Source organism: Schistocerca serialis, chromosome 6, assembly GCF_023864345.2.
Source record: "Schistocerca serialis cubense isolate TAMUIC-IGC-003099 chromosome 6, iqSchSeri2.2, whole genome shotgun sequence".
In the NCBI taxonomy this organism is placed as follows: domain Eukaryota; kingdom Metazoa; phylum Arthropoda; class Insecta; order Orthoptera; family Acrididae; genus Schistocerca; species Schistocerca serialis.
Genome location: NC_064643.1, coordinates 366,229,022 through 366,255,640, shown reverse-complemented (window position 1 = coordinate 366,255,640; position 26,619 = coordinate 366,229,022). Strand labels below are relative to the sequence as shown.

The 26,619-nt window shown below is 44.0% G+C and overlaps 1 protein-coding gene and 1 non-coding gene across 2 annotated transcripts in view; both read right to left on the bottom strand.

Moving 5' to 3' along the window:
- Positions 1 to 26,619, bottom strand: part of LOC126484365 (acetylcholine receptor subunit beta-like 1) — an 883,730-nt gene that overhangs the window by 102,914 nt on the left and 754,197 nt on the right. Inside the window, exon 6 of the mRNA XM_050107835.1 lies at positions 1,872 to 2,831. Within this exon, the coding sequence (XP_049963792.1) occupies positions 1,872 to 2,831 (960 nt within the window). The remainder of the gene's footprint in view (positions 1 to 1,871; positions 2,832 to 26,619) is intronic.
- On the bottom strand, positions 3,427 to 3,533 carry LOC126485623 (U6 spliceosomal RNA). The gene has a single exon (XR_007588048.1). It is a non-coding gene; the product is annotated as a U6 spliceosomal RNA (small nuclear RNA).

Genomic DNA, 26,619 nt, shown 5'->3' with positions numbered 1-26,619 from the left:
TGGATGAGCGAAAAAGAAACAGAGTACAGGCAGTAGAAATGGATGGAATAAGGAGGGCACCCAAGATATCCAGAACAGAGTGGAGAAGAAATGAGAAAATTAGGGAAATAAAGGATATGCAGTCGTGCAAAGGATTGAGAAGAGGACTCTTCAATGGTATGGCCACGTAAGGCGAATGCAGCAAGGACGATGGCCAGAAGCAGTCCTGGAATGGTACCCTCCAGGAGAAGGAAGCTCGGACGGCAGAGATTAACGTGGCCAGTGGAAGTAATTACAATGGTGAGGAAGAGTGATCCGAAAGAGGCAGAGTGCTATGATCGTGGAAGCTGGAGAATGTGGGTACACGGCAACTGCTTTAAAAGTGGAGAAGCCATTAAAAATAAAGTAAGTGCGGTATTAAATCTGTAACACGTAACATTACCAGTAAAGCCAAGTAAATCTTTAACGAAGGAGTTTCGCACCCATGTTCATATGGATATTTTGTAATGTTTCGGTGTCAGGTTTAGGTTAGATTAGATTAGATTAGTTTTTCGTTCCATAGATCCGTGCTGAGGAGATTCTCGTGGATGTGGAACATGTCAATTTTTTTAAAGCTGAAATAACAATACTAATAGTATGAATATATACAATAGATCATTTGTTTCTATTAAAAAATTCGTCAGTGGAGTTGAAGGAGTTGGCCACTAGTAATTCTTTCAGGCTCCTTTTAAACTGATCTTTATTTGTAACTAAATTTTTTATGTTTGCTGGCAAATTATTGAAGATGAGTGTTCCTGAGTAGTGGACCCCTTTTTGAACTAAAGTAAGTGCTTTTAAGTCCTTGTGCAGATCATTTTTGTTCCTGATATTGTATGTATGAACTGAGCTGTTTGTCGGAAAAAGAGCTATATTATTTAGGACAAATTTCAATAAGGAGTAAATATACTGAGAGGCAGTAGTTAGTATACCCAGTTCTTTGAAGAGGTTTCTAACAGGACGTCCGTGAATTTACTCCACAAATAATACGTATTACACGCTTTTGGACTCTGAAAACTTTTGTTTGACTGGAAAAGTTACCTCGAAATATTACACCATAGGACATTATGGAATGAAAGTAGACAAAGTATGCAAGCTTTTTCATTTTTATGTTGCCTATGTCAGCTAACACTCGAATTGCAAATACAGATTTGTTAAGGCGTTTCTGCAGTTCTGTGGTGTGCTCCTCCCAACTGAATTTATTATCAAGTTGTAATCCCAGGAATTTAAGACTGTCAATCTCTTCTATCTGCTCTTCTTCATACTTTATGCATATGCTGGGTGGAAACCTCTTACAGGTTCTGAATTGCATATAGTGAGTCTTTTCGAAGTTTAATGTCAGTGAGTTGGCTTTAAACCATTTATTAATATCCATGAAAATATCATTAGCAGATATTTCTAGAACTACTCTCGACATACTGTTTGTTGCAATACTTGTCATCTCCAAATAAAATGAACTCTGCTTCTGGCAGTGTAACTGATGAGAGATCATTAATGTACACAAGAAAAAGCAATGGCCCTAAGATGGATCGGGACATCACATGTAATTTCTTCTCATTCCGATGATGACTGATGACATCCGCACAGTTATGAAAACATAATTGCTCGATTTAAAATCATTCTTTCGCATGCAATAATAATCAATGTAATGATCCCAACAATGAGAAAGAAGATTCAGTGTTTGACGTATGTTTCCGAGGAGCAGCAATAATTACAAATATATTCTTAGCAATGTCAAATTTAGGAACAGATTTAGTTCATTGGATCTGAGAGGGATTTGCTACCGGTAGTGTCAACCTGTGTGGTAAAGGGCGCGCGCTGCGGCATGCGCCAGTGATGTAGACGCGAATACCTACCTGGATGTACTGGTCCTCATTCCTGAGGTGCTCGGCGATGAACTCGACCGCCTCGGTGGCCTTGGAGGCCTCGGGCGAGAGCAGCAGCGAGTCGGAGCTCTCGCTCTCGCGCCGAGCGGGCGGCAGCTCGGCGGCGCTGGCCTTGCGGTTGACCTTGCAGTTGGGGTGGTGCAGGTTGGACATCTCGACCGCCTCCAGCTTGGCGCGCGGCCCGTGGCCCGCCCCCGCCGCCGCCGCGGCCGCCGCCGCCGCCGCCACCGGGGGCAGGTGCCTCGGCAGGTCGGCCGGCGACCCGTGTGGCGGCGCGCCCATTCCGGGCATCTCCATCATCCAGCGGAGGCGCGTCTTCTTGGGGCGGCGCATCAGCAGCAGGATGGGCAGGTAGTAGAGGAAGACGGCGCGGATCCAGGGCGGCATGCGGTGCGTGCGCGGGCCCCGGAAGTTCCAGTTGATGATGATGACCGTCACAAGGATGCTCACCGTGTTCATGATGAACGTGAACAGCAAGTACTTGGCGATGAGCGGCAGCACCAGCGACGTGGGCGGCAGGATCTTGGAGACGAGCAGCAGGAAGACGACGAGCGACAGCAGGATGCTGATGCCGAGGGTGACCTTCTCGCCGGCCTCGGCCGGCAGGTAGAAGACGAGCACGCAGAGGAACGAGATGAGCACCGTGGGCAGGATCAAGTTCACCGTGTAGAACAGCGTCTTTCTCCTGATGATGATGTAGAAGGTGATGTCCGTCTCGGTCGGGTGGTTGCCCTCGTAGATGTTGAGGTAGGCCGGCACCTCGATAATGTCCCACGTACCCGACTTCCAGTAATCGGACAGGTCCACAAAGGTTTTGTTATTGTACAGCGCTAAGGACACTTGGTCTCCGTTGAACGTCCACGACCCGAATTTCATGATGCACGTCTGCTGGTCAAACGGGAAGTACGTCACGTCGATGGTGCACGAGCTCTGAAAGAAAATTGGTGGTGATCAAGAGTGAAACAGACAGATTCTTCCTTCTCGCCTCACTCTTTATTGTCGGATACTGGCACGAACGTTGTCCAACCATTCGTAAGTGTGGAAAAAGTCGGGAGGTAAACCCTGAAATTAATATAGGCATTACGTGAACAAATCGACATAGAAATTTATTGTGTGATTAAATTTTTTTGCTTTTGTTAATTGTGACATTATCAATGGAATGTAGCGATTGCAAAACTGTTAGTTTAGTAAACCGGGTATGCCCTGACCGTTGTCGTTACTTTGACGACTGACACGCCATAAGTTTTATAGAAATTAGAATTCTATTAATACCTTCAGGCGTTGATATATATGAACGGGGACAGGTGAAAATGTGTGACCCGCCCGGGACTCGAACCCTTGATCTCCTGCTTACATGGCAGACGCTCTATCCATTTTCTTTTTTTCGTTGTTGACCGTTGTGTTTGGTCGTTGCAGACGTCACATGACATCCGGTCAACTTCGTTTGTTGATCCTTCCATTCAGTTTTTTTATTACAGAGGCCACCCAACTGTCTGACCCCACACGCTGAGCTAGCGTGCCGGCAAAAAATGTGGAACGCTTCACGATTTTGCGTGTCATCCTTGCACAGGGGCTATGCTAATCTTCTCTGTATCGTTCCAATTTTAGTATATGTATCACCGAAGCGAGTACATCCATCTGAGACACCGAGGGCACAGTGGATAGTGCGACGTAGGGACTATCTCGCGCACGCCTCCCGCGAGACCTACATTCGCACATTGTATGTCCACACACTACATTCGTTGTGTCCCACCCCAACGTACTCACTGCTCGTGGAAGACGTTCTAACCAAGTCCCGTAAGAGTTTGGGGAATATGTGTGCATCGGCACAGAAGAAGAAGGTCATGGCCGGTATTGCCAGAACTATATACTTATATGGATATGGTGTCTGTTCTTTCGGACATGTATAAGTTTTACAGCTCTCCGCTAGCCCTCAGTTTAATGTTTAGTAAATACTGTTTGTTGGTAAAGTTCCATCAGTATATACTAGATGGTGCCATGTAGTCCAGATTTTCTTGCGCAATAGTTAGCGAACATGTTGTGACTTATAACTGAATACGAAAAACTGGCTTAAAGTATGCTTGTGCAAAATCAGCCAATATCATTCACCTAAAAGGCCATTGTTTTCAGCTGTATCATGTATGTTGTCCATTAATTCTCGGAACAGCCCACTGATTAGCTTTTTGTTCACCTGTATGTATCTGCCGGTATCTTTCGACTTCTGAGGTCACGTGCATGATTTCTCTGTTTCGAGGTTTCTTTGACCACTGGTCATTTTTACCCTATGATTACATATACACAGTTCATTAAACAGTGCTGAAGCCAATGGCAGTATGGAACTAAGGAATAGAAACAATAACCATCAGTATACAGACAAAGGCTCATTTGTAATTGTTAATGTACCGGTATATGAAACTAATAAAAACAAATAGCATTTGTATATTCCTCAAATTACAAGTTATTGTGACTCCGACAGTGCTTCAGGTGTAACATATAATGTCAAATGCCTCCGGAAACAAGAAATGAAGTGTGTTTGGCCAAAAATGCTAGATATTGATTCGACAACTGAAGAACAGCTAACGTTAATTCTAACTACATCGGATGTTCTTAAACGAGGATTTAGGTTTAAGATGGATGAAATTGAAGGTATTATGAACAACTAATTTGGAGCTATGTGTGTAGTATTCCATCCTAGTACCTTTCATTACATTATTTTGGTGTTCGATCATACTGATCTATGTACTCCACTAGGTTTTTTTCTTTTACTAGGCTTAGTAAAGCACTTAAGACTACTTTGGACCAATGTATTTCTTTGTGTGTGGTCAAAGTTCCATCGTGTTTTTGAAATATTGATCACAAATGCAGGCCGGTGAATGTATCCTGAAATCCATGCTAACTGTCACTACCTACAGTTTCTCCATTACTTCCTCTGCATTTTAGAAAATGTATTGCACTAATTAGTATATAGTCCTTTGATACAAGCTTCCCACGTTCACTATCATAAATAGCAAAGAAGTTAAAACAGGCTCGATAATCACATCTGAATCTGAAAATCGGTGAAAGTATACCTGGTTTACAGTATTACATAAATTATCTTTGTGGTTCGCAATGCATTTTTATCAACTTATTACCGGTTTCAGTGCCGTATGCACCATCATCAGGTATAAAAAGGTCGACTACGAATAATAAGTCAATGTTAACATCTGATTATGATCCTGTAATCACATTCATGTGCATTTCGTAGCCAAGCATTTTACATGTGAATGTGGTGCATAAGGGATTGGTCATGTGTTAATCGAAACACTTTACGATCGAGACAAAAAAAAATTGTATTACTTACGTAATTTTTTCCATATGTATACGAAATAATACTTGCGCTGTGACGAACCTGCCTGGACTAGGCATTTTATTTTAATAAAATAAATTTTTTTTCCTAACGCTACTGTAACCTTTTTAAATACCGAAAGAAAGACATTACTTACACTAAACTCTTTGGTTAAACAAGCACTTTATTTAGTGCTACAGTCCAGTTTTCAACTTCAGCTCATTCCCAAGGGCACCTATACCACAAAAACACCAAAATAGAACGGACTCAGGAATCGCCCAAACGAAGCACCCACTTTCTTACATAAATTATACTTCCCTAGAGTCTCCCGAGCATATCTAAGTCTCGTACCTGTCCATTTTCCCTAAAGCGAAATTTAATTATTCGATTCATCTTGCGTTTCTTTGCTAAAGTACTCCAAGATGCTTGCGTGCTGTGACTACTTCCAGTGGCCCATCGCCCATCACGGGAGCGTATGATACTGGAGATTTTTCCTTTGATTTCCCGTGCTACCTTACGTTTATTTATATTAACGGTCAGCTGTCCAGTTTGGCACCAGCTGCTGATCGTTTATAAGTCTGTCAGCGGTATGTAAAAATTTAGTAAGGATCTCTCCTTCACGTACACAACTATATCGTCTGCGAGTGTGCTACCAATTCATTTATACAGGGTGATTCCGTTAGAAATTTTCAGGAATAACGGAAAAAGGATAAACGTACCAATTTGAGGTAAGACTCCCTGGTCCGCAAACAATCGAGTCGGAAGTTAGAAGCGAAAATACACTCCTGGAAATTGAAATGAGAACACCGTGAATTCATTGTCCCAGGAAGGGGAAACTTTATTGACACATTCCTGGGGTCAGATACATCACATGATCACACTGACAGAACCACAGGCACATAGACACAGGCAACAGAGCATGCACAATGTCGGCACTAGTACAGTGTATATCCACCTTTCGCAGCAATGCAGGCTGCTATTCTCCCATGGAGACGATCGTAGAGATGCTGGATGTAGTCCTGTGGAACGGCTTGCCATGCCATTTCCACCTGGCGCCTCAGTTGGACCAGCGTTCGTGCTGGACGTGCAGACCGCGTGAGACGACGCTTCATCCAGTCCCAAACATGCTCAATGGGGGACAGATCCGGAGATCTTGCTGGCCAGGGTAGTTGACTTACACCTTCTAGAGCACGTTGGGTGGCACGGGATACATGCGGACATGCATTGTCCTGTTGGAACAGCAAGTTCCCTTGCCGGTCTAGGAATGGTAGAACGATGGGTTCGATGACGGTTTGGATGTACAGTGCACTACTCAGTGTCCCCTCGACGATCACCAGTGGTGTACGGCCAGTGTAGGAGATCGCTCCCCACACCATGATGCCGGGTGTTGGCCCTGTGTGCCTCGGTCGTATGCAGTCCTGATTGTGGCGCTCACCTGCACGGCGCCAAACACGCATACGACCATCATTGGCACCAAGGCAGAAGCGACTCTCATCGCTGAAGACGACACGTCTCCATTTGTCCCTCCATTCACGCCTGTCGCGACACCACTGGAGGCGGGCTGCACGATGTTGGGGCGTGAGCGGAAGATGGCCTAACGGTGTGCGGGACCGTAGCCCAGCTTCATGGAGACGGTTGCGAATGGTCCTCGCCGATACCCCAGGAGCAACAGTGTCCCTAATTTGCTGGGAAGTGGCGGTGCGGTCCCCTACGGCACTGCGTAGGATCCTACGGTCTTGGCGTGCATCCGTGCGTCGCTGCGGTCCGGTCCCAGGTCGACGGGCACGTGCACCTTCCGCCGACCACTGGCTACAACATCGATGTACTGTGGAGACCTCACGCCCCACGTGATGAGCAATTCGGTGGTACGTCCACCCGGCCTCCCGCATGCCCACTATACGCCCTCGCTCAAAGTCCGTCAACTGCACATACGGTTCACGTCCACGCTGTCGCGGCATGCTAAAAGTGTTAAAGACTGCGATGGAGCTCCGTATGCCACGGCAAACTGGCTGACACTGACGGCGGCGGTGCACAAATGCTGCGCAGCTAGCGCCATTCGACGGCCAACACCGCGGTTCCTGGTGTGTCCGCTGTGCCGTGCGTGTGATCATTGCTTGTACAGCCCTCTCGCAGTGTCCGGAGCAAGTATGGTGGGTCTGACACACCGGTGTCAATGTGTTCTTTTTTCCATTTCCAGGAGTGTAGTTATGATACCTCCGTCTATGGGATACATGTACCGTTTCTGTCGTTGTCAAGATTGTAGGGATGGCAACTTTTAGAGGTAGTAGTATGAACCAAATCAAGAAAAAGTATCTAATGAAGGTGGGCTCTAAAATGTATACCTTAAGAGCTATGATCACTTGTTCATCTTCGGTACTGTGATACTGATCTCTTCTACTGAACAAGTGCTAATAGCTCTGAAGGCATGCATTTTAGAGCCCATCTTTACTCTATATTTCTTTTTATTGTTTTGGTGCATACTCTACCACTAATACCCTACAATGTTAGCAACAACAGTACCGGTGCATGTATTAGCAACAACAGTACCGGTGCATGTACTGCGAAAATTATCAAAAGTTTCAGAACGTATCAAATAACAGGCATACTGTAGCTCATGGTTTCAGCATAGACTGCAAGTGGCAGAGGCCCTCAGTGCTAGTAGAAAGAAGAGGTTAAAAAACACGTTGTCTAAGGTGCATGGTGGCTGTACACCTGGACGCCCAGTCTCTCAGTTCAAACAGAACAACACACAGCGGCGTGGGTGCGTCTGCAGGAACTGCCGTCTTTCCAGGGAGCACTGCAAAATACAGAAGGCATACATCATTAAAACATTTTATAATCCAATATTTCGATAATAGATATATTGTTTAACCATTGCTTACTGTTTCAAGATGCAAGTAAGACTTTTTTGCACTAGTGGAGAAAGAAAAATGAATTTTAAGAATGTGACATATAAAAGCCTCGTTTGTAAAGGGTTAATAACGGCATGCTGTGAATGGAGCAAGAGTCATATTCTAATAATGATCAACTGCATATGACTGCGTTGATCCTAACATCGTACCGGGTAATGTACAGTGTCGATATAGCAGGAGACATCGACAGACATTGCCCCTAATTAGTGAACTGGATTTCATTGAAGTTGTGTAGTGTTGTGGCAGGCTTTAAGATAATTTCCAGGATTTGCGCTGCGTCTTGGGCGTGAATTGGCAGTTGGCTGTGTATCACTGTTTGTGTCTGCAGTTTGTGACTTTATTTCAGTCGAATTCTCTCTCTTTCTATTAAACTAAGATCGAATTTCGAAAAATCGAGCTGAGCCCACAACTTCAAATGGAGAGCTCGTCGTTCGTAATATCCTAAATTTTTGCATGATAAAAAGTTTATTCTTGTGTGATTTAAAAGAAACTTTCAACTCCAACATAAAATTATTGCAAATTAGCCGACTATTTTCATACTAGTCGTTTTTCATGTATGTAATCTGTTAGCTCTTATCGTGTGATTCAAGATTTCAGTTCTGACTTCCTTTTCAGATATTATGCCTAAAATTACTAACATCTCTTGAGAATCAGAACCACCTATTATTCGCTCTGACGTAATATGTCTGATGTGGGCAAGCTTCCTTGAGAAAATCGCACCAAGCTTCACACGATACTACTGTTCACCTTATTTTTTGACACTTTTTTTAAAAAAAATCTCTTTTCAAGCAGCCGAGGTATCTCATCTGAAGCACGAGATATTCGTATTATTTTGGATCAACTGTATACAAGAAATCTGGTGTGAGGAACGTAGTTTATAAAGTAAGGTGTGTCTCCAGAGCGAACGCTGAACAATGCAGGAGTCATCACGCACGTCATCCGGCACATTTTATTTACATTCCCACGAAGTCAGGCAGTTTCCAGCAGAACAACGTCCATGCACAGAGCGCCCTTTTCTTCATCTGCTGCCCTGACAAACGCCATCGACAAACATGACGCCAATATTTTTTTCGAAAGAGTAAACCGCCATCTTACTGTATATTACGGTATTTAGCTTATATACTATCTAAATTTCGGTTTTTATGACATTATCAAGTACGATGTTAAAAGTTCTTAGACCATTAACATGTCATATCTGTTAAAGCAGTTTGACTGCCTTAACTACCTAAGATGTTAATGGTGTAGGAAATTTTAGAATTTCTACGGAAAATCACCACAGTAATACACAGTCAAATGGCGGTTTACTATTTCGAAGGATATTGCATTACTGTGGCAAAACACCATCGAAAACTTTTTACTGGCACGAATGAGTTTGTGAGCGACATGATGGGTAGGCATGTGGCTCGTTCTGTATTAGCGACAGCATCGCTATACCAGCTATGACAACAGGGAGAAGTACTCCCAAGATCACAAGCAACACGTCTATGACCGGCTGTATATAGTCTACACAAGAGCTGCAAGAAAATCTGTAACTGTGTATATTATCCTGTGATTATGATCCTGTACCAGCTGGTACAATAATGGGAGTTAACACTTATGTAAGACTTTTATCAGGGCGCTCATTTTCATTTTTCACTAGTGCATATACTTACAACTTTTTCAGAAACACTGGTATATAATACACATGCTGTAGTGGGTGACTCCATAGGTAGCTAGTGACATCACCATTTATTTTTTTAAACAAAATTTTTAGTCTAGGTCGCACTCTATTTCATCTAATTACACGTCAGGAAAGACTAACATCAAGAGATCAGTAACTAGAAGAATCAGTGCAACATATTACTTAAAATAGTAAGTGAGCATACCGAGTATAAGCGCATATTGATCTGATGGCGACAATCTGACGAAACCCATAAACAGAAGGAACGAAGTACAATCTCGATTAAAAATTTTACGTGTATGTGCATATTGGCCGCAGACCTCTACAAAGACTTCTTGTCTGCCATTATTTTATTTTTATATTCATCATTCCTCTTGTCTTTTTAGGTGAGGGGAGTTATAAGTTAAATACCTTAGTTTAACACCAAATTCATCATATTTATTAACAAAGTCAGAGTGGTTTTAACAGATATAAAAAAATGGAAATGAGCATATGGCATCGTTGGCCGGGAGGCCCCAATCGCGGAAATTCGGCCGCCAAATGCAAGTCTTATTTCAGTCGACGCTACACAGGGCGACTTGCGCGCCGGGTATGAGGATGAAATGATAACACAACACCCAGTCCCCGAGCGGAGAAAGTCTCCAACCCGGCCGGGAATCGAGCCCGGGCCTGCTTATATAGGAGGCGAGCACGTTACAACCCAGCTAAGCAGGCGGGCAACTGATATAAAATAGAGCGATGACAGTTCACTACAAGTGATAACATAACAAATAATTATGGATTTCTTGAAACTTGTTTACATTATAGATATGAAGGTCCCTTTTTAGGGTTTTATTACTGTTATGTTTTTGATTCATGTAAAGTTGTTCTAGTCGACAGAAATAAAATGTGAAATGTAATCTTATAGTAACTAGAACGTTGGTAGATACAAATGCTTGCTCAATAAATCTGTTTCACACTTTGTACAAAGTGAAACTCTTGCACAGTGTTTCTAATTTTCTCCGTGTAGTCTTCCAGCTTATCAAATTGTTAGAGATGAAATGGACTGATGCAGAACTGAATGAATTCCTGTAACGAGTCAACGAGCAAAGATTACGAATGAAGAACTTCAGAAAGCGATGAATTGGAATCGATGAACACATATTACTATCATGAGTTGTAGATGAAAATTGTTGCTGAAGATGTGATGGAGTGAAAGAATCGCGTGTATATTGGTATATACAGTGTGACAATTATTGAACTATACGAGAAAAACGTAAACTGGTTACAAACTACGGCGTGCACAAACTTTATTCAACATTAAACGTCACTACAGATATTCGGATTTAGGTTATGACATGTTCGATACGCCTGCCATCATCGGGGATGATGTGGTGCAGACGAATAGCGAAATTCTGCATAGTCCGCTGAAGTACCGGAACATCGATGCTGTCGATGACCTGCTGAATGGTTGTTTTCAGCTCAGCAGTGGTTTTGGGGTTATTGCTGTAAACCTTGTCTTTAAAATAGCCCCACAAAAAGGAGTCGCGTGTGTTCAGATACGGGGAATATGGCGGCCAATCGAGGCCCATACCAGCAGCCTCTGGGTACCCCAGATTAAGAATGTGGCCCCCAAAAGATCTCCTCCAGGACATCAAACACTCTCCTGCTTCGATGGAGTCGAGCTTCGTCTTGCATGAACCACATCTTGTCGAAATCAGGGTCAGCTTGGATAATGGGGATGAAATCATTTTCCAAAACTTTTACGTACCGTTCGGTAGTCACTGTGCCATCAAGGAATATCGCATCGATCCTTACGTGACTGGACATTGCACACCTCACAGTCACCTGTTGAGGGTGAAGAGACTTCTCGATCGCGACATGCTGATTCTAAGTCCTTCAAATGCGACAATTTTGCTCATTGACGAACCCATCCAAATGAAAGAGGGTTTCGTCGCTGACCCAAATCATGCATGCGCATACTAATTCCTATCATGCCCTGCGGCCAATCGTGCAGTTTGAACGTCCTAATGCAAACCGTAGAGAAGTTATGACGATTTTATTTCACATAGTTCAATAACTGTCTCCCTGTATGAGGCTGTCATTGATGACGTAGACAGGAACGGCTGTGCTAAAATTAAAAGGATGGCTGGCAAGCGTCAAGTTTGGAGAATTTCGTTAAGCCAGTCTTTACGTAGATGACAGAAACAATCTATACATTTAGGAGAACGTGCTGAAAAGCAATGCCTCCGAATTTTCTTATTTGGAAATTCTTAAAGTTTTTTTGGATAAAACAAACGTCATTAACATTCTAGATCTATATTCTTCATGCCTGCATATTTATTTCTCGACATAGTCACCCTGTCGACGAACACATTTCTCCCAACGCGAGGGCAGTTTGTTGATACCGTCATTGTAGAGTATTTGACATTGTTGTTGGAGCCACAACCTCGCCTCTCCTTGCACCGTTCCATCGCTATTAACGTGCGATCCTCGATGGCGTTCATTAAGTTTTGAAAACAGTCGAAAATCGGATGAAGCCGAGTCGGGACTGTGTGGGGGATGATCGATGACATTGAACCCAACGTGTCGGATTGTTGCAGATGTCGCAGCGCTCGTGTGTAGTCCGGCATTGTCTTGCTGAAGGAGAGGGTGTTCCATGTGTGGACGAACTCTTCGAATTCTCACGCACCGACTTACAGTTGTCACGTTACACGCCGCCATGTTCTACGCTACAATTCGGAGCCCTCTAGTGGTAGAGGGTTGCAAATATGTAGACATGAAGAATAAAGATGTAAAACGTTAATAACGTTTTTTTAACATGTATAGTGTATGTTCTTTTGGACCTGTCCGAAAGAACAGATACCATGCATATAAATATACGCAGCGGCTGTAAAAAACTTTTATTGAAAACGACCCGTTTCTCGACAATTGAAGACGCATCCTCAGGTGATAAAGATTCTATTTAACAACTCACAGCGGAAAGTTAACTGCCTTATAGCCATCCTCCATCACTCACCATGAGCTATAAACTCATAGAGCGCTAAATGACGTATGCCATACTTGCATCTTCACTTGACACGAAACCGGTCGTGACTTCGAATAAAAGTATTTTACACCCACTGCGGATCATTCGTTCGACCTCTCCTCGGAATCAGATGAGGCTGCGAGCGTTTAGAATGACTGACAGGGGACACTGCGTGTGTAGTGTGCGACACCTGGGAATCTGGGTTGGACGGGAAGCGTGCTAGGATAGATGAAGTGGTTAAGACGACCACTCGCGATAAGCGCGAAATCTTGGTTCGAGTCGTGGTTGGCATAAATTTTCACTTTTCGTGGTTAGATTTACACTCATGCTCATAAATTAAGGATGATGCTGATACATGGTGAAACAATGCTCTGGTGGGCGGTTTTCGGGTTTAAATCACCTCAGGGTATGACCATGTGGTGCAACTGATCTGCGGTCGTCGCACGATGGCGCTGGCAGCAGTCCAGCAGAGGTGTGTTGGTGCATCTCAGAGTAAGTGTGCAGCGAGTAACTGTGCAGACGTTTTCAAACGTGCTGTTGAAAATGGCTCAAAGAACACATATTGATGACGCTATGAAGGGTAGAATACTAGGGCGACTGGAGGCTGGTCAAACACAGCAGGTCGTAGCATGGGCCCTTCATGTGCCACAAAGCGTGATCTCAAGATTATAGCAACGATTTCAGCAGACAGGAAACGTGTCCAGGTGCTACACTGCGGGACGTCCACAGTGCACAGCACCACAAGAAGACCGATATCTCACCATCAGTGCCCGCAGACGGCCACGGAGTACTGCAGGTAGCGTTGCTCAGGACCTTGCCGCAGCCATTGGATGGAACAGTTGTCTCCAGACACACAAAAAATGGCTCTGAGCACTATGGGACTTAACATCTGAGGTCATCAGTCCCCTAGAACTTAGAACTACTTAAACCTAACTAACCTAAGCACATCACACATATCCATGCCCGAGGCAGGATTCGAACCTGCGACCGTAGCAGTCGCGCGGTTCCGGACTGCAACGCCTAGAACCGCTCGGCCACCGCGGCCGGCCCAGACACACAGTCTACAGACTATTGAACAGACATGGTCCATTCGTCTGGCGACCTGAAGGTGCATTTCACTGACCCCTGGTCACAGGAGGGCCCGTAAAGCCTGGTGTCAAGAACACAGTACATGGTTATTGGAACAGTGGTCCCAGGTTATGTTCACGGAGGAGTCCAGGTATAGTCTGAACAGTGATTCTCGCCGGGTTTTCATCTGGCGTGAACCAGGAACCAGATACCAACCCCTTAATGTCCTTGAAAGGGACCTGTATGGAGGTCGTGGTTTGATGGTGTGGGGTGGGATTATGATTGGTGCACGTACACCCCTGCATGTCTTTGAAAGAGGAACTGTAACAGGTTAGATGTATCGGGACTTCATTTTGCACCAGTATGTACTCCTTTACAGGGGTGCAGTGGGTCCCACCTTCATCCTGATGGATGATAACGCACGGACCCGCCGAGCTGCCATAGTGGAGGAGTACCTTGAAACAGAAGATATCAGGCGAATGGAGTGGCGTGCCTGTTCTCCAGACCTAAACCCCATCGGGCACATCTGGTATGCTCTGGGTCGACGTATCGCTGCATGTCTTCAAACCCCTACGACACTTAAGGAGCTCCGACAGGCAATGTTGCAAGAATGGGAGGCTATACTCCAGCAGCTGCTCGACACCTGATCCAGAGTATGCCAACCCGTTTTGCGGCCTGTGTACGTGAGCATGGTGATCATATCCCATATTGATGCTGGGGTACATGCGCAGGAAACTGGCGTTCTGTAGCGCATGTGTTTCGGGACGGTTTTCTCTACTTATCACCAATACCGTGGACTTACAGATCTGTGTCGTGTGTGTTTCCTATGTGCCTATGCTATTTGCGCCAGTTTTGTATTATGCCACGTTGTGTGGCACCACATACTGCAGTTATCCTTAATTTATGAGCATGAGTGTATTTCAATGCCTAACTGCAGCTGATGTTGGAATTTCTGTTTTGCCATTAATAACATACGTTTTATTTAAATAGCTTCAAGAGTTCTCGCATACAAAATTCGGAGCAATTACTTTTCAGCACATCCACGTATAAAAGTCATTGTGTGTATTTATGTACATTACACGCCTCCTCCTAAGCCACTGAATCAATTTCAACCAAACTTCGCACACATATCTGGAAAGAAGCACTGTGGGGGAAGACTAATGACGCAGAAAATATCATTCAAACGAAAACGAGATGGAAAAAAGTGAGGAAACTGTTCATCATTTCTAAAGTAATCGCCATACCTGATAACACATTTATCCCACTGTGATACAAGGCGGTTATTGCCTACATGGAAAAACGGAATTATCATGATAGCTGATGCGTTCAAGAATCTGTTGGAAATAAACTGCCACGAAGCAGCATTTGTCAGAATTAGAGTGTTATTGACATGAGCGGGAAGAGGCCAATGGAACTGCTTCCATTCTATTTCTGAGTCGGATTGACGGAAACACTTGCATGTAGAAGCTAGTGGAATCGAGGAATCGGTTGGCAGCTTTCAGGATGATACATATGAAGTCGTGTGCCCTTAGGGGGTAAATTTGATACGCAAAGTGTTGTGTGCATGATGGAGGAGGCGAGTGAATGATACTCACTAGTCGATAAAGCTATTCTCCGTATAAATTCTATTCATTCCATTCAACGGGTCCTGCAGTTCTTCCCCACTTCCACTGAGGATAGTGATGTCATCAGGTAATCTTAGCGCTGTCATCCTTTCACGTTTAATTTTGATACGACTCGTGAATTTTTTCTGTTACACTACTGGCCATTAAAATTGCTACACCACGAAGATGACGTGCCACAGACGTGAAATTTAACCGACAGGAAGAAGATGCTGTGATATGCAAATGATTGGCTTTTCAGAGCATTCACATCGGGTTGGAGCCGGTGACGACACCTACAACGTGCTGACATGAGGAAAGTTTCCATCCGATTTCTCATACACAAACAGCAGTTGACCGGCGTTGCCTGGTGAAACGTTGCTGTGATGCCTAGTGTAAGGAGGAGAAATGCATACCATCACGTTTCCGACTTCGATAAAGGTCGGATTGTAGCCTGTCACGATTGTGGTTTATCGTATCGCGAAATTGCTGCTCGCGCTGGTCGAGATCCAATGACTGTTAGCAGAATATGGAATCGGTGGGTTCAGGAGGGTAATACGGAACGCCGTGCTCGATCCAACGGCCTCGTATCACTAGCAGCCGAGATGACAGGCACCTTATCCGCATGGCTGTAACGGATCGTGCAGCCACGTCTGATCCCTGAGTCAACAGATGGGGACGTTCGCAAGACAACAACCATCTGCACGAACAGTTCACCGACGTTTGCAGCAGCATGGACTATCAGCTCGGAGACCATGGCTGCAGTTACCCTTGACGCTGCCTCACAGATAGTAGCGCCTACGATGGTGTACTCAACGACGAACCTGTGTGCTCGAATGGCAAAACATTTTTTCGGATGAATCCAGGTTCTGTTTACAGCATCATGATGGTCGCATCCGTGTCTGGCGACATCGCGGTGAACGTGCATTGGAGGCGTGTATTCGTCATCGCCATAGTGGCGTATCACCCGGCGTGATGGTATGGGGTGCCATTGGTTACACGTCTCGGTCACCTCTTGTTCGCACTGACGGCACTTCGAACAGTGGACGTTACATTTCAGATGTGTTACGACCCGTGGCTCTACCCTTCATTCGCTCGCTGCGAAACCCTGCATTTCAGCAGGATAATGCACAACCACATGTTGCAGGTCCTGTACGGGCCTTTCTTGACACAGAAAATGTTCGACTGCTGCCCTGGCCAGCACATTTTCCAGATCTCTCACCAATTGAAAACGTCTGGTCAATGGTGGCCGAGCAAATGGCTCGTCACAATACGCCAGTCACTACTCTTGATGAACTGTGGTATCGTGTTGAAGCTGCATGGGCAGCTGTACCTGTACACGCCATCCAAGCTCTGTTTGACTCAATGCCCAGGCGTATCAAGTCCGTTATTACGGCGAGAGGTGGTTGTTCTGGGTATTGATTTCTCAGGATCTATGCACCCAAATTGCGTGAAAATGTAATCACATGTCAGTTTTAGTATAATATATTCGTCCAATGAATACCCGTTTATCATCTGCATTTCTTCTTGGTGTAGCAATTTTATTGGCCTATAGTATATTTCCGTCCCTAGGGGAACTAAACAATAATTAAAAAAAAAGGAACGATTCGTCTTCATGGGCGTTAGGAGCGGTCAACGGCGTTTCATTGCTATACTGTTAATGGATAATCGATTGAGCTCATTTACTGACGGTATTAAATCATATGATATATTTAGAAATTATGCAATACTATCACAGATGTCTTCTTGAGTGTCCAACTCGACCAAAGCATTGACGTACTTAAAGCGATCCACAACGCATGCACATCGAATATCAATAATACGCAAATAGTACAGCACCTGTAATTCCAAAATCGACCACTAAATATCACCCTAAGTCATGCTGTATTGGCCGCTAGATGTCACGAGAGGCGGACACGCTAGTAAAAAACGAGTCTGGCAGTATTGTGTGGTCAGTAAAGAAGCAATAACTGCAGAATGAATCGGCCAAGAGACCTGAGTGACTTCGAAAGCGGGCTAGTCATTGCGTGTCACCTGGGTGGCACATCTATCGAGGATATTTCAACGCATTCTAAAGCCTCCCAAGTCGACCGTTGGTGATGATTGTGAAGTGGGAACGCAAAGGAGCAACGACCGCTCAACCACGACCAGGCAGAGCTTATGTACTAACAGACACGAACTGTCTGCACTGCGGATGTTGTTTGTAAAATATCATATGAAATCAACAGAAGAAATCACTAGTGAGTTCGAAAGTGCAACCAGAAATCCATCTAGTACAATGACTGTGCGTAGGAAGTTAAAAAGAATAAGCCATAAGGTAAATTTTGTTAATTTGTGGTAAGATCTTATGGGACCAAACTGTTGAGGTCATAGGTTCCTAGGCTTACACACTACTTAATTCATTGTATTGTATGTATTGTATGTTAACCGAGGACCTAGAAACGACTGAGAGGCTCCGTCCCCGTCATAGCCGCAGTGCTCCACAACCCCACGACGACTACCGCAGTGGACTTCACCCCTCCGCCGCCCCACACCGAACCCAGGGTTACTGTGCGGTTCAGCCCCCGATGGACCCCCCAGGGAACGTCTCACACCAGACGAGTGTAACCACTATGTTTGCGTGGTAGAGTAATGGTGGTATACGCGTACGTGGAGAACTTGTTTGCGCAGCAATCGCCGATATAGTGTAACTGAGGCAGAATAAGGGGAACCAGCCCACATTCGCCGAGGCAGATGGAAAACCGCCTAAAACCCATCCACAGACTTGCCCATTCACCGTATCTCTACACAAAAAAATCCACCGGGCGGATTCGTGCCGGGGACCAGGCGCTCCTTCCCGCCCGGAAAGAAGTACTTTAGACAGCACGGCCAACCGGGCGGGAGACTTAATCTAACTTAAACTAACTTACGCTATGGACAATACACAGACCCATGCCCAAGTGAGGACTTGAACCTCCGTCGGGGGTAGCCGTGCGGACCGTGACAAGACGCCTGAGACCACGCGGCTACCCCGCGCGGCAGTAAGTAAGGCTTTAGTGGTGTAATGAGCGATGCGACTTAGCAAGAGATGAATCTAAACGAGTGAATTGGAATGACGAATCACGCTATAACTTGTGGCAATTCGATGGAACTGAGAACGCTGTTTGCCATCATGCGTAGTGCCAACATTGAAGTATAAAGGAAGTAATGCCACGGTATGGCGGTGTCTTTCGTGGTTATTCTGCATGAGAAAATGCTAAATGTGACAGGATATGAACACATTTTACAGTGTTGTGTGCTGTGTACAGTAGAGGAAAAGTTTGGAATTGATGACTGTATTAACACGCCAGTGAACCATGTCGTAAAGCAGCGGCGGAGAGGCAATGATTTGAGGGCAATAACACTCCTGAAAATGTCTGACCTGCCAAGAGCTACGATCTAAACCCAATGGATGAACTTTGGGATGAGTTGGAACGTCGATTTCGCTCCAGACCCTAACGTTCAACATTACTACCTTCTCTCGTTTGGGCTCCTGAGAAGGAGTGGGCTGCCATTTCTCCATAAACATTCAGACACCTTATTCAAAGTATCTCCAGTAGAGTTCAAGCCCACATAAAATCGAAGGGTGGACGCACACCGCATTAATGTCCTCTAATAGTTGTACGGATATTTCTATCGGATAGTGGAAAAGCGTACAGTATACCAGTTCTTGGATGTATACAATATAAAGGTGAAACGTACAGTAACTGTATTTGTTACGCTTACAGTAGAACTACACTAAACTGTCACTAGTACAGCTCTCAGTAGTCCGGCCTCTCAGTATCCGGCACACTTCCAGCTTCTAGTCGTTCAATCTGAAATGACGCCTACAATAATGAAATTTCGTCTGCAACAATATTGTCAGTTAATTATAATGTTCAACGTTCTTGTAGACTTTGAAATTGTGGCGTTCCTTACGGATCATTATCATGGTTTCTAAAGAGAAGCCGGCCGAAGTGGCCGTGCGGTTCTAGGCGCTGCAGTCTGGAACCGCGAGACCGCTACGGTCGCGGGTTCGAATCCTGCCTCGGGCGTGGATGTGTGTGATGTCCTTAGGTTAGTTAGGTTTAACTAGTTCTAAGTTCTAGGGGACTAATGACCTCAGAAGTTGAGTCCCATAGTGGTCAGAGCCATTTGAACCATCTAAGGAGAAACATGTTGTGCTAGACCTCAAGGAGAAACTCGAAATTAGATATAAATTGAACTGAGGTTCTTCGCAGAAAACCATTGTAGCTGGTAACAGTGTTGGACGAGCAACTATTTACGACCAAACTTCACCATAAAAGAAGTAAGCATAAGCTCACAGAAAAGTTACGATGAAACTGATGAAGAAGAGGACATAGGAGGAGAGAACATGAGGATATCTCAAACTGCTGGTGCTGAATCTGGAGATGTCTTCCTGGAGTACTTTATGCAACAATCAGAAACACGGCTCACGACCTTTGAAATGCTTGTAAAGCCGTTGTGTGATAAAGCATACTGCCGTGGCATATCATCATGGAGACAACTAAAAAGGTGGGATATGTTTCATAGTGAGTGTCGAGTGATAGTAATACGTATGTACACACTCAAGGAATAAGTTTTCTTTGAAAATGAATGTTTCTTTGGATTTGATAAAGTAAAGTCTCTATGTGTTTATACTAAATTTAACACACTCTCAATAATCCGGCAGTTCCGCTAATCCGGCATCCACATGTGCGAGGAATGGCCGGTGTTCTGATTTTCGATGTGGTTACGTTTCGGATAACTTTATATACTTGATGACCGACTGAACTAGACTGCCACAACACTTCTAAAGAGGAAACTGTATTATTTCGAAGTAGAATACCATCAAAAAAGTGAAGTTGTCGATACCTACAAAACCATGCACTGCCAATCACTGCTTTTTGTTCCTAGTGGAAACCGTGATTCCCTTGTTGTGGACTATACTGGTTGGGTGGTAGTAGCCCATACGGCTGTGGAGACAAGAGAGTAAAGTGGTCACTAGGGTGTCTTCTTTCTCTTTCCCATCGACGTATTTTCCAAGGAACAAATTTCTAGATGGCTGCATAATGTTCTCTCGCTTTAACGAATGCTCTCAAATGATAAAGAATGGTTTCGAATGTTCTAGAATATTTTCGAATGTCCCGGAACACTGAATAGAGGCGGCATAAACCGCATTGATCTGCACTTCAGCATAATCATCTTAACCGATGAGATGCGCGAGTTGGTAAAGACAGAAGAACAAACCGAGAGAGGTGGCGCAGTGGCTAGTACGCTAGCCTCGCATTCGGGAGGACGACGGTTAAAACTCGCTTCTGGCCATCCTGATTTAGGTTTTCCGTGATTTCCCTAAATCGCTTCAGTCGAATGCCGAGATAGTTCCTTTGAAAGGGCATGGCCGACTTCCTTCCCCATCCTTCCCTAATCAGATGGGACCGATGACCTCGCAGTTTGGCCCGCTCCCCCAAACCAACCAACCAACCAGAAGATCAATTCAGTGAGAAACTGTATCCACTTATAGAGGAAAACTACGTAAACAAAGAATGATTGTGTGGTCGAGTAATTTGAGCCATAAGAACGAGATAGTTCAACAAACGAATGAGTGATTGCAGAATATGATACCACGATAAGCAAAAATATTTAAATCCATCTATACAACGATCAGCCAATACGAAAGCGTAACCTTCCCAACAAAGACCCTAAATTCACTCAATGTTTCCGATGTGCCCTCGCTAAAAACTTCTAAACGCCATACTTACTTTACAATCCGTGTCCTGGCGAGAACAACTCTCTTCCTTGAAAACTCTGCAGCTTTAATGGCCTTGTCTTTACATAAATATAGATCATCCGCTGTACAAAGAAACTCATCCTTGGGAATATGAGCAAATGTTCGAATCGTCTGTGTTTCTCTGCATTCACACAGGTCATCTTCAGAGCAGCCCCACTTACCCATGTTCCCCGTTCCACTCGCGAATGGCATGTGGGAAAAATTACTGTCGGAAAGTTCTGTATTTGCTCTAATTTGTCGTGGGCATATGGGAGGAACTAATAAGTTGTCCAGCTCTTCCCGGAGAGTACTCTCTCAAAATTTCAATGGCATAACCTCTCCGTGATGTACAACGCCTGTCTTTTGGCGTTTATCACTAAAGTTTGTTGACCATCTGTGTAACGCTCTCGCACCGATTAAACGGTCCCGCCACAAAACGTGCCTCTCTTCATTGGATCTTCTCTATTTCTTCTGTCAGTCACGGGCCCCAGATTGATGAAAAAAACTAAAAAATCGGTCGAACATTCTATCTTCAACTTTCTTGTGGCTTCTATATTACATTGGTGAAATGCTATTGTGTGCGGTTTTTCTAATTAGGTTGCACGTGATTTTCGTTAAAGCAGTTCCTCAGCGTATCTAATGCCTTGACCAGTTTTCTTTCCTCTTCAAATGTTCTTCCTTGAGCAGCAATGGCGGTGTCGTCTGTATATACGAATCTTTTTATTTGCGGGTGGTGTGGCTAATCGTTTGTGTACACATCGTACAGAATGAGGGAAAGGACGCTCCCTTGTGGTAATACGTTCTTTGGGTTTCTCCATCTACTTTTCTTCTCTTCGAGGGTGACGTAGAGTCTTCGCTTCTGCAGCATGCCTCGTAATATAAGTCAGTCGGATGTCCGTTGTTATTTCAGAAACTTTCGTAAGAAGCCATTGGTGGTTTGCTGTATCTTGCGCAGGCAGCAGAAACGTCAAAAAAGACAGCAGAACTTTTCAGATCCTTTCGAAATCTCCAAAACACTATTTTTCCCCAGTGGTAGAAGGGGCAGAAGGATTAGCCGTTGACACTAGTTCAACGTTTCCAGGGTACGCCCGATTGTGTTCTTTCTGCAACAATCATTCGCGGAGGCTCCTTCCATGTACCCCAATCTATGATGGTGTTTCTAAACACCATTCAGTAAACGGAAAAAAAAGTGCGAGTCAGTACTCATACCACGAATTCCACTTATTCTAGCTAGCTTGTCATTCAACTTTAAAGGTTCCACTTCACGGTAATATTAGTGTAATATGACTATCAATAAAGCACATGGGCAAATATTCCAATGTTGCGAATGTAGGAGGATAGTGTTTCTCTCACGGGAAACTATACGCAGCGTGTTGGACGACCTTAAAGCTTCTTCCTCTTTGCACCCGAAAGTAAAACAACAAATTTAGGTGAAAAACTATACGAATAAGGTGGATGACTGAACATTTTTCCGGTTGAGAAAACGCAAAGGGCAAAAAAATGGGTCGTTTTCAGTTAGTAACAGTAAATTAATGGGTTACAAATGGGATGATCATGCGAATACAAAGCCTCCCTCGTTCAAATGCCAACCACACCTGCCCGTGGTGTACCCTGCCAAGCTAACGAAGCTCTGACGACCGAGTATCAGAGATATAACTGTAAGGTAGACTGCAGGGAAAAGGAGCAGCAATATTCGTTTAATGAGAGACAGAGCTTTGGCTGATAAGCGCGGCGATGGTAGCCACATCACCAGTCTAGCCTGTTCTGTGTTGATAACCCACTCAGGGACATCTCAAAACACTCCTAGTTGCAAAGTTTGCCTCAGTGAATAGGATAAGGGACACTGAGTATATGGAAAATTAAGGGTAGCCATACGACATGCAAGATAAATTGCTTACAAAGAAGAAAAAACAGCAAAGATATTCTTACAACAACTGTTTGCAGCTGTCTCAAAAACTAAGTAGAAACTCAACGGTAGTAAATACACTGACTGAAAAAAAAGAGAAGCACAATGAGGACATGGTCGGATCTAGTGCAACTTTATACAAGTAAACACCATTGGCGGATATGTAAATGATTTAGAGTTGCAATTGTCAGGTAAAACGGCCAACAGAGTGCATTAGACTCGAAGAAAATAGACACAAATAGCAGTAATTTTATTTAATAATCTTATTTGGCTACCGGTTTCGGTGCGTTATGGGCGCCTTCTTCAGGCTCCTATACACCTTGCTACATAAGTCATCTGATCATTTGTGCTATTATAGGACCACTACATCCAACTGGTTTCCGTAGATTTATTGTCCAAAGACGTGGACTCTTCACACCTCAGTTGTCGTTAGAGATGTGGAGGATCCACGCTTCCCAAGAAGAAATCTACGGAAACCAATTGGATGTAGTGGTCCCTATAATAGCACAAACCATGATATGGCTTGTGTAGCAAGGTGTATAGCGGCCTAAAGATGGCACCAATGAGGCACCAAAAGTGGTAGCTAGATTCATTACTAAATAAGATTGCGGCTGTTGGTATCTATTTTCTTAAAGCCTTCAACCAGCCACACTCCCATTCCATTTGCACAAGATGGAATTACAGAGAGGAGAAACGAGTGCGTAACTGTTGTTCGAGTTTGCTCTTGTTACCAAACCTGATTAGATATACAGGGTGGTCCATTGATAGTGAACGGGCCAAATATCTCACGAAATAAGCATCAAACGAAAAAACTACATAGAACGAAACTCGTCTAGCTTGAAGGGGGAAACCAGATGGCGCTATGGTTGGCCCGCTAGATGGCGCTGCCGTAGGACAAACGGATATCAACTGTGTTTTTTTAAATAGGAACCCCCATTTTTTATTACATATTCGTGTAGTACGTAAAGAAATATGAACAATACAGGCACTACAGTACCCACAGGAACACAAAACACTAACGCTCATGACACGTGTTACAGACAGAGACGCTACACTTCCACATACATCCACAAACCAACACACAGAATAGCAAATATATATCGAAGAGGTGAAACGCCACTTCGTGCACAACACGCGGTTCAACAGTACTCCAAATTCGGCAGTTCTGTGTATTCACTGCTCCCTGTAGTGTAAAATGTGTCTCGTCACTCCTTAAAGTATTGCTCGGCCATATGTCATCAACTTGAGTGATACTGAAGAGCGCATCAGGAATTTGCTGTGGGTCTTGGAGTTTCACGAGTATCAGTGTAATACAGACTACTATACTTCCCGTACTTTTGACCACGGCATGGACAATTCTCGTGACACAGCATGAGCGCTAGCCCCACACGGGTCACATGCTGCATGATCCTTTAGAGCAACACCAATCTCGTCAATGACTTCCACCGGTATAGGACGCCTTCCTCTTCCAAGTGCCACACCAAGCTCATCTGTGTTTTCGAGTCCCATTATCTTCTTTATACTCTTTAATGACAACGGCCCTCTTCTTCGACCTTTCAGACAGCGATACTCTCTCAAAGCAGTACTATAAGTGCTGCCGATCGCATAAAACAGTTTCACTAACAGTGAACGGTGTCTCTTCTCTATAGCCGCACTGTTCACTAACATTATTACTTGCACAATGACAGCGTGGATATCAATCGCCATGCAAACAGTGTACAGCGCCAGAACTGCAACCGGTACCAAAAACTGGAACTAATTTTTTCAGCGTAAATCGACTCCGCATTAACGCATTAGCATATCTGTCCAGCTTCGCTACCATAAGGTAATTACAACCCACACAGAGCCATCTTTCACTATAACCACCCTGGTATATGTAACTACTACATAATGCATTATTTTTTTTGTATAAAACAAACATTTATTACATGCCACTGAAGATGCTTCGTAAATAAAAGAAGTGAAACGCATGTGGCAAAAAACAAACTGCCTTTATTTTAGTGGCAAAGACTAAACATAGCTCCATGAATTTTGAAGCAACTAAGGAACGACGGAAAAAGGAAAAAAATGATGGTACCTAATACCTTTTTTTTAAAAATAAAGATATTGACAAATATGCTTATACCGATATATGATACAGATCAATTATATATTATGTAATACTGAATCGAAGAATTCAAGTTCAATTAAAAAATAAAAGAGCATACAGAAGTTCTGATATTGGAACTTATCACTGTCTTGTAATATGCCAAACTGACACTTCTGCTAAAGTGAAGAGGAGGAAACCCTTTATTACACCGAAGCAAGAAGAGGCTGAAAATATTAAGTGCCTATATCAGACTACTTTAAGAAAAGAATTAGAGCAATTAGATACCCGGGACACCACTGAAGAAGACTGACAAATACTGACAAAGCAATTAAAAAATCTGCAAATGATGCATTGGAAAAGAGAAGGAAATATCGGCGAAGGCGTGGATTAAAAAAGTTGGTCTGCAGGAACTGCGGAAGTAATACAAGAAAAAGAAATAGCATCTAAAAATATCTTTCAAAGTCTACCATGGAAAATAAACGAATGTATAAACAGAAAAGGAATTACGCAGAAAGAATAGTGACGAAAACCCACCAGAAAGCTTAGGATACATATATTAGTAATATAGAACCTGTTATTCATGGCCACTAGCAGGTAGCATATAAAACTTTGAAAACATTAAATTAAACAGAAAACGATGACTTTCAATCGAATAACATTACGAAAGAAGAGTAGATCAAATACTATAAAAACCTATGGTGTGGTGCTACTGTGGAAGAGAAGGAAGATAAAGATCCAGAAGTAGAAGGCCCAGATGACATAAGAATAAAAGAGCTTACACTAACTTTTAAACCACAAAAAATTGAAAGGCATTAGGTTTAAATGGAATTAACACAGAGTTAATTAAATATGGAGTATTATTACTACACCTTCAACTGTCAGTCCGCCTAAAAGCTCAGTGGTCAGTGTGTCCGGTTACTTTGCCGAATATCCTGGTTCGATTCGCGAAACTGTCTAGGGTTCTCCGTTGTTGAGAGGGCGGGAATGGGTTGTACCCAGCCTCGCGATGGCAACTGAGGAGCTGCGACGTGATTATGACTGCACGACCGAAATTAACAGGCTTTGAACGCGGAATGGTAGTTGCAGCTAGACGCCTGGGATATTCCAATTAGAAAAACATAAGGAAATTCAATATTCCGAGATCAACAGTGCTAAGAGTATGTCGAGAGTACCAAACTTCAGTCATTACCTCTCACTACGGACAACGCAGTGGTCGACGGCCTTCACTTACCGACTGAGAACAGCGGCGTATGCGTTGAGTTGTCAGTGCTAACAGACAAGCAACACTGCGCGACATTACCGCGGAAATCAATGTCGGGCGTACGACGAACGTATCCGTTAGTGCAGTGCCGCGAAATCTGGTGTAGAGGGGCGCCTGTAGCG